The 8,703-nt window shown below is 29.4% G+C and overlaps 2 protein-coding genes across 5 annotated transcripts in view; both read left to right on the top strand.

The window, feature by feature from the left end:
• Positions 1–830: 830 nt before the first annotated feature.
• Positions 831–2,077, top strand: LOC115244182 (dolichyl-diphosphooligosaccharide--protein glycosyltransferase subunit 4-like). Its single transcript, XM_029821632.1, has 2 exons — positions 831–1,009; positions 1,408–2,077. Exon 1 carries the CDS (start codon positions 831–833, stop codon positions 933–935), a length of 105 nt encoding a protein of 34 aa, XP_029677492.1. The 3' UTR covers positions 936–1,009; positions 1,408–2,077.
• A 55-nt stretch (positions 2,078–2,132) lies between these two features.
• LOC115244178 (tyrosine-protein kinase receptor torso-like) overlaps positions 2,133–8,703 on the top strand; it is a 7,119-nt gene continuing 548 nt past the window's right edge. The window contains exons 1-17 of one of the 4 annotated variants that reach the window (XM_029821619.1): positions 2,133–2,289; positions 4,394–4,439; positions 4,556–4,698; positions 5,067–5,193; positions 5,327–5,434; positions 5,529–5,599; positions 5,684–5,846; positions 5,940–6,100; positions 6,188–6,314; positions 6,406–6,536; positions 6,834–7,044; positions 7,186–7,358; positions 7,489–7,585; positions 7,678–7,743; positions 7,832–7,905; positions 8,119–8,333; positions 8,457–8,594. In XM_029821619.1, the coding sequence (XP_029677479.1) occupies positions 2,158–2,289; positions 4,394–4,439; positions 4,556–4,698; positions 5,067–5,193; positions 5,327–5,434; positions 5,529–5,599; positions 5,684–5,846; positions 5,940–6,100; positions 6,188–6,314; positions 6,406–6,536; positions 6,834–7,044; positions 7,186–7,358; positions 7,489–7,585; positions 7,678–7,743; positions 7,832–7,905; positions 8,119–8,333; positions 8,457–8,594 (2,183 nt within the window). In that variant the 5' untranslated portion in view covers positions 2,133–2,157. Of the gene's footprint in view, positions 2,290–4,042; positions 4,341–4,393; positions 4,440–4,555; positions 4,699–5,066; positions 5,194–5,326; positions 5,435–5,528; positions 5,600–5,683; positions 5,847–5,939; positions 6,101–6,187; positions 6,315–6,405; positions 6,537–6,833; positions 7,045–7,185; positions 7,359–7,488; positions 7,586–7,677; positions 7,744–7,831; positions 7,906–8,118; positions 8,334–8,456; positions 8,595–8,703 lie in introns of those variants that run through there. The other 3 variants (XM_029821623.1, XM_029821621.1, XM_029821622.1) reach the window with 3 other exon arrangements.

Below are 8,703 nucleotides of genomic sequence, written 5' to 3'. Positions count from 1 at the left end.
TTTATGTTTATATAAATTTGTATATAATCGTATTTAATATGTTCATCATCGGTGCGCACTAATGCATCCAACTAAATTTATAAATTTAAAAATTAATTTAATAATATAATTAATAATAAATTAATAAATTATAAAAAAAGTTATAAATTAAAAGCATAACTTGATATTGCTTAAAATGCTTGATAATTTTGTTTTAAGAATAAGAAAAAAGTGAAAGCAATATATTGTAAATATCTTCTACACGTTATATTTAAAAATTAGGAAAAAAATTATTAAGAAAATTGATCGAAGAAAATTTATTTTTTATTTCATATGCGTGTATATATGTACATAAAAATATTTTAATAATAACTTATTATCGCTGGCTGTAGTATATATTAGAATGACAAAACATCACGCGCAACTAATAAACATTAATAAATTTATATAATATTTTTTCGCATTTTTGATCCACAATTATGGATTTAGCACGGACACGCACCAATCGGCCGTTTTACCGTGGCACGGAAAAGTGAATCTGGCCATGTAATTCCGCCGGCTCTAAAATGGATCCAGTTGGCGCTAATGCATTAGCTAAAAAAAGCGTCTTTCGAAAAACGGCGGCGTGGCTCCTCTCAGGTTTCTATCTGTTGTAGAGGTTATCTGTCACTGTATAAACTTTTGGAAATAATAAAGCGATAATCTCGCACAACGTCAAGGTAATTATATCTAGTATATATAAATTTACACGTTTTATAAAAGTGTATTATTTGATGTAAAATGTTGAAATATATTATTATGACGATATCAAATCTCTGGTTTAAACGTCATCGAACTATATGCTTTTCCAGATGATCACGGACGTACAATTAGCCGTATTCTGCAACATCCTGGGAGTTGCGCTATTTTTCTTAGTATTTCTCTTCCACTACATAAATGCCAATTATTCGAAATAAGTGGAAAGAAACAGAGAATTGTCATTCAAGGCTTACTTAATGTAACATAACCTATGTTATTGGATTGACAACATGTATGTTTCTTCCATGTTAATCATAATGTTCAATAAACATGTTATTTTACCACTTTAAAATATTAGGACATTACGTATCATACACATATGATAGATACAAAATTGTGCAATCTTTTTTCATATATTTGAACTTCTAGAAAATAAATTCTATGTTTTCCTTTATTTTATCGTATTTTCCCTTTCATGTGAATTTTACTTTTAAAATAGGCAAAAAGAGATAAAAAATATTCATCAAAAACAATGTTATGCGAATATAGTCAATTTTTTCAGAGGTTTCCGTTCAACGAATATATATTAGATCTTGTAAACAACAATGTACATTCATCAATCAGTTTTAATTATTACTTCACAATATACTTTGAATACATTTTTCATGTCATTAAATTATCATATTTCAGGTTGAATGCATAAAGAGAATTGAAGTACAGTTGCAGGCTTTTGCTTAGCATGTAATACGCGCGCGATCCAAACTTTAAATAATTTACCATACTTGATGCGGAGAAAAATTTTGTACATCTCTTCTTGTGTATGGAAATATAGATTTTCTAATTTATTAAATTAAAAATGCTACATTAATTATACAAGTTAAACTTGTACATTTTTTTTTTCCTAAAAATGACGAACAACAATACAATATATGTAGAAGAGGAGAGGAAAAGTGGGAGTAAATCCCACCTTTTATTAACATACAAGGTGTAGTCGTAAGTCGTGGTAGGGGACTGTCGTAATACGCGTTAAAACAACACTCGAGCTTCTTCAAATGTGGATTCATTTGTGTCACGTTCGTAAGCTTCGCGGGCACTTTAGTTTCGCATTAATCGCGGGGAATGTCATTTAGCTTGAATATGTGCCATTTATATATTGAAATGTAACACGACTTTATCATTAAATGTGCATGTTTTAAAGATTAAGCATATATTTTGGATGCAATCTTGTGAAATAATAATATACCCTATAAAAGTGCTTATTTCACATATTTATGTTTATTTTTGAATGTGAATTTATTCGATCTAATAAGTTATGCAGCTTGTCTGTAATCAATTGAAAATGAAGAAAATAATAAGCGAAGTGAAGAAATAGAGAGTATAAATTACTATCTTTATCTCATAAATCCAAGTATTTTTCATTCAGTGAATCTTGAATGGATAATGCGTACATCTTCTATCAGAGTTGACGGAATGTTGTTGATGCTATTGTTATCTTTTTGTGCAATTACTATTCATGGGTTCATTTTCCAACAAGCTCTGAATATTGCTGGATGCTTAGTAGCATGTAGAAATGTAAGTCAAATTAATTTTTTTATTGTTTCTTCATATAATATCGATGTATATATGATTTATTTTATTTCAGTGTAATATTTTTGCTATGTAAATATATTATATCAGAGATATTGAATTTATCAAAATATTTAATTAATTTTTTTTAAATATTTATTTAACTTATCTTATTTATCTAAAAATATTTATACTAGACTAAAAAATAAGATAAATCATATACACATAGATGTGATATTCTATTTTACATATTTCAATAATTTATACATGCAATTTGTCTATGAGTGATCTGTAATTCATTCATAAAAATTTGCAATACAAAATTAGCTTGGAAAATGGTATCGGTGCAAGTGCGACATATTGTACGTAATTTTATATCGGAAAAATGATAGCGTGTTACGAGAGTAAAAATTCATCGTGATAACAAACATAAAATTCAATGTATGTCGCAACGATATCAAGATGCTTATATATATGAAATGGCGAAGTTTGTATTCAATAAATAAGCTCTGCCGAGAGAAATACTGCTGGTTTAACTATTATCTCTTAAACTCATTGTAAAAATATACTTTGATACAATCGAGTATACGCGTTTTTTTAAAGAATATCTAAACTTTCGAGAGATTCCTTTGCTAGGAATTTACCTATATCGAGCCTCTGTGACTATGTATATATTCTTACAGACACGAAATAAACATATGTTCAACAATACTGTACACATTTTAGATCTTCGTTTTGACACTTGTGTCAATATAACTGAAAAGCTGAAAAGTAGTTACACGATCGTACTCGACTCGATAAAAGCGATATTGCATTACTCGGTTGTTTTTAATATTTAGATTTTAAAAAAATGATTTTCACACATTTAATGTCATTGTGATAATATATAATGATTTTATATTTGCCTACAGTATTTCGCGATCGCATATAAACATACAAATAGTAATATTATATAAAGTATAAGAATTTGCGGTCTTTTAAGAAATATACTAAACAATGTAATAGTTTCAAGTTAAACACATTGCATCGTAAATATATATTGAACTATATTGAAAGAGAAAAGTACTAAAGCGACAGACAGTAGACTGCATAATGTATGAAGTTGCTTTAAACATGTTTATCTCCTTTTTCGCGTTTCCTTTGCACTTGTGGAAAGTCATGCTTGTGCGAGCTAAATTAAAACTGAAGACAATCTAAAAAATCAAAAAGTGTCTTTTTCTTTGTACAATTTTTTATGATAAAAATTAGTGATGTAAACTGAATTTAAAAAAAAAAATATATATATATATATACAAAGACATTTTTTCACAATTCCGAGAAAGTGTTTAAAAAAACTTGTATCTTTTTCGAGTTTCGATTAAAAGACATAGTGCATCGATTTATCATGCGTTTAGATGGTACTTGTAGATGATAACGAACGCAATGATGCTGCGTCAGATTTCTCTTTCGTGCGCACGCTAAACACGTGTACGAGGTAAAGTTTTGCAAAAGTTTCGATTTGCGTACGGACGTTTGTCGTGTTGACGACAATCGCATATTGATATGTACTGTCGCTCGTATGTGCAATGTGTATGTATGTAAAGAAAAACAGACGCAGCTTAAATCACACGAATGCTTACAGCAGAATTCTGTAATCTGATCGCGACGTCCTGTATTTTCTCATCTTACTTGTCTCTCCCGCGTTTAAATTTACTTAAAATATATTATAATGCGGTCTCGCGCGCGCGCTACGTTAATTGTAAATCTCAATTTTAAACACGACATGTAAATGAGACCTCAACCGGTTATCATTTTCTTGGAGAGGGGATTGCGATATATTTTAAGTATCATTTAAAACCTTAGAATGTGTGCAAAATGCCGAGAACGATCGTTCGTGGTGCATCCGATCGGTGTTCAAAAATATATCTCGTTGAATATTTGCCAGAATCTCGTTGCTTATTATCGTGGCACATATGATCTTTAAATCGGTCATTCGATAAATATTCCGGAAAATAGAGAAAGAAAAATGCGATATACAAAATTGGAAAATAATATCTTCATATATTACTGCATAACAGGTATAATTTTGTCTACCTGTTATAATGCGCGTCAATTATTTGTCGTCTTTCAGGAGTCGTGCCGAAATAGTTGTCCACAACCTACGGATGGATTTGAGCGTAAGTTAAATAAAATATAATATTATAAAATTATAAAACAATTAATAATTGTACAGTTTAAAATATCTCAGATATCTTGCTCTTGTGAATATTACATTAAAACTACTTTACGGTAGCTTATCCGGGAATAAACGAGGAAGCTGGCGCAAACGTTAGTTTGCACTGCAGAGGAACGAACTCGCTAATAATTAAACACACTCCTGGGATCTACGTTATTGAACAAAGTATTTCCGTTAATACATGGGGTATACCTATAGTGGTAAATCTTTTTTTACGACTTTTAAATATATATAATTAATTAATCAATTATTTGATACATTACAAGTTTTACTTTTGACAAAAGAGATAGTTGTGATATGTAATGATAATATATGGAAAATAAGAGTTGTAATAGAGAACGATTTTTAAATAGTTTAGATATATTATTAAATCTCGAGAGTTCCAAGACATATACTTGTATGAAGTATCAAGATAAGTTAAACTCATAATATGATGGATAAGATATTATAGTATTTGAAGGATGTCGTATCAATTTATATGACAAAATTTTACAGAAATGAATTTTCTGGATTACAAAGCATTTTTTAAGCATCTTGTCTCTCTTTATAAGATAAATTTCTTTCGTAGAGTAATGGCGGATTATCGACATTTTCGAATTTGACAGCGGATACATTTTATCGTTATCGTTTACGCAGGCTAACACAATATGGAGTTTCATTAGCCGAAATGTCGGGTTGGTTTTCAACTTATGCAGGTATTAATTTTCTGAATCGATATCTTTATTTGCGCGATGCATTATTGTTACACAATTCTAGATATTCAAAAAGTGTTTATTTTACAAAATATTATTGACTTATTTATTTATTAAAATTGATTAATATTTGTAGTTGATTATCAACCACGCAAAGTTGATAATATTTCACTTTTGAAGATTGAAGAAGAAGGTAAAAATGTGTGCGTATTGCAAGCGGAAATTATTTTTGAGCCTGCTGAAGGTATACAATATTGATACTAATAATTTATTATTGTATTTTCATATATATATATATATATAAGCATACATAAGACATCGTGAATTATATTTTTTAGATCGAAGCTGCAATTATAATATATTATTTTGGTCTGGAGAACATAACTTGATCAATTTCGATTTAAAAAAGGTAAAAACGTTTATATTGATATAAATATTTTTATTTTAATTTTACCAAATATTTGAATCAAATATTATTCATGTATCTTTTTAGTCTTTAGATTTCCGCTTTTTTCTCAGACGCTTACGATACGAGGAAAACAATACCGTATCGATCCGATCGGGTAATGATAATTTCTCAAAAATCAGTAATGCAACGATATTTACCTTCGTCACGCCAGCGTGCTTGGAAGTTCATCGCAATTTAAGCATCTGCGGTAAGCAAATTAAAACAGTCCAGGAAAAATAAAAACTCATTTCGAAGATGAACTAATTTAGATGTACAATTAATGTTTTTTCTCCCATTGTAGCACCTGAAGAGGTGAAGGGTTTACGAGCGGAATATATTCGAAAACATCAAGGATTATACGACATTGCAGTCAGCTGGAACAAACCCATTTTACAACCAGACAATTACACATTACAGTTTGAGTCGTTTCAATATGAACCCTATCTATTGACTGTATCTGGAGTTAGTATTATGTAGTAGTAACGATTCTCTTATAATTCTATCGGAAAATCATATAAATTTAAAATTTTTAATGATTTTTCTCCATAGGACGCACTCGAAGCTTTCTTCTTGAATGTCCAAGTAGGACCGCAATTCGAAATCAGTATCGTGGCGGAATCAACGGGTGGTGTAAGTTTACAGTCAACTGTATCGGGTAACATCGATGAAGTAGTAGGTAAATACGCGGTAATTATTTTAATCGATTACATTGAATAAACTTCGAATTGAATAAACTTGAGATTTATTATGCGACATAATAATTGTAGAGTTATATTATCGCGAGATTATCATAGCATTACCGACATTGATTATCATTACGGTAGTGTTTGGAGTAATTTGTATGCAACATCGTAACAAGAAGAATAAACAGATTAATTTGGAATATATGCATTTTGAGGTAAGTTTCAATGATCGACAAATTATGTATACAATCTATTTCAAATTTTTATATCTGAAATAAATTTCGAGATACATATTCAATCATTTCTCTTTTGAAAAAGTGCCAAATATATATAGTTGTCGATTGTATCTGATTGTGAGTACTATATGTCTTAGTTAATAATTTAACATTAGAATTATGAAATAGGTTTATTGCTGTTTTAATTAATCTCTCTTATTGAACGTTGATATATTTATTGAGATAATTTTCTGATTATCTGAGACGGAGATCTTAGAGATTTTTCACATTTAATAGAATTCTATGGATTCTCTAAAGAAACCTTTAAAGCGAGATTATGCGGTCGAGAATGGAGACACTCTTTTGCCGTACGATAAATTTGAGCTTAATCCACAAAAGCTGAAACTTAAAGGTGTATTGGGTAGTGGAGCGTATGGTATTGTCAGACTTGCCTCGTTGCACGATGAATTCGATGCTGTCACAGATGTAGCTGTTAAAATGATGAAAGGTATCATGATATAAAGATATAATATATATACGATGAAATATTTACATAAAACATTTAAGAAATCTTAATTATAATGATGCAAAAGTATCAGAATATAGCACATATGTAGATAAACACAATCTTATTCTCTCCACTACGCAGACGATCCAACGATAGAGGATATAAAAAGCTTTCATCAAGAAATTTCAATGATGAGGTCCGCTGGTCAGCATCCGAACATAGTATCTTTAATCGGATACTGCACTTTGTATAATAAACCTTTACTAGTAGTGGAATACTGCAGTAAGGGAGATCTACAAACGTATTTAAGAACGGTGAGCTGTCCAAAAACACATTTTAAAATAGAAAGATGCATTGGTTTTGTTCAAAGTAATAAATAGTTGCTTTTGCTTTTTGTTATTTATATATAAAAAAAAAAAGCGTTCTGTTGAATCTCGTTTTCAGATTTGGCAGAATTTAGTAAATGCAGTATTCGAACATAGGACTCATTTGAAATTCGAACCACTATCCCTTGCCAATAAAGGCACACATCAAGGTTTTAGTATGTATACATATATATCATAAAAATTATATATGAAGATAATAAAAATTTAAAATATTTATCTTACAAAAATTTTTTGACCATATGTATAGGAAAGAGCGAATCTTTCTGTGAAAACACACGCACAATCACCAATCGTTTATATGATATCCAGCAAGGTAAATCACATAGATAACTGTGTTTAATTGAATATTCAGATAACATACGTATGTATATAACACAATGCTTCTGTTAATGTTCCGGCAGATGTAATAAAATATACAGAGAATATTACTTCCGCTGATTTACTGAATTTCGCTAGACAAGTAGCTACAGGAATGGTAAGTTACGTCGATATTAACAATTTATTAATAATTATAATAATCCATTAATAATTATATATGTTTGTTTCATAATTATATATACGCGCTATATTTTTAAAATTGTGGTCTCACAAATTACGTTTTATAAAAAAGATAATAATTTCGCATACTGAAATCCATGATATTTACTTTCTTAATTTTATTATTTCGCATAAAAATTAAAATGTTTAGGAATTTTTATCTTCCAATCGGATAGTACATCGTGATTTGGCTGCTCGTAATGTATTGGTGCGACCGGATAGAGTGGTGAAAATTTCAGATTTTGGTCTCAGTCGCGATATCTATCAAGAAAATGTTTATCGAAAGAAAGGTAATGGCAAATTACCTTTGAAATGGATGGCAATTGAGGCTTTAACGCATCAAATATATACTACTTATAGCGATGTGTATGTATTTTATCTCATTGTTAAACTATGATACATATATATATATATATATATATATATATATATATATTATATGTGTGCTATTTGTTCTAGTATTTATAATAAAAATTGAATTATATATAGATGGGCTTTTGGCATTCTATTGTGGGAAATAGTCACTTTGGGTGCCATGCCATATCCTGGAACTCCCACAAATAGAATTTTGCAACTTCTCAAATCTGGATTCCGGATGGAAAGACCACCAAATTGCGGTCGAGAACTGTACGTACATATATTGTAACACATTTTTTTTGTCTAGTAAAATTCTATGATTTTTAAATATATATATATAAAATTTTCCGTTTTATTTTTTTATATATAGATATAATAT

The sequence above is a fragment of the Formica exsecta genome, unplaced genomic scaffold, assembly GCF_003651465.1.
Source record: "Formica exsecta isolate Colony F162 unplaced genomic scaffold, ASM365146v1 scaffold80, whole genome shotgun sequence".
Lineage (NCBI taxonomy): Eukaryota > Metazoa > Arthropoda > Insecta > Hymenoptera > Formicidae > Formica > Formica exsecta.
This window is presented reverse-complemented; position numbering and strand designations above follow the sequence as displayed.

What these genes read in the sequence shown, in the direction of transcription:
- LOC115244182 (XM_029821632.1), top strand. Translation starts at nt 831, where the DNA reads ATGATCACGGACGTACAATTAGCCGTATTCTGCAACATCCTGGGAGTT.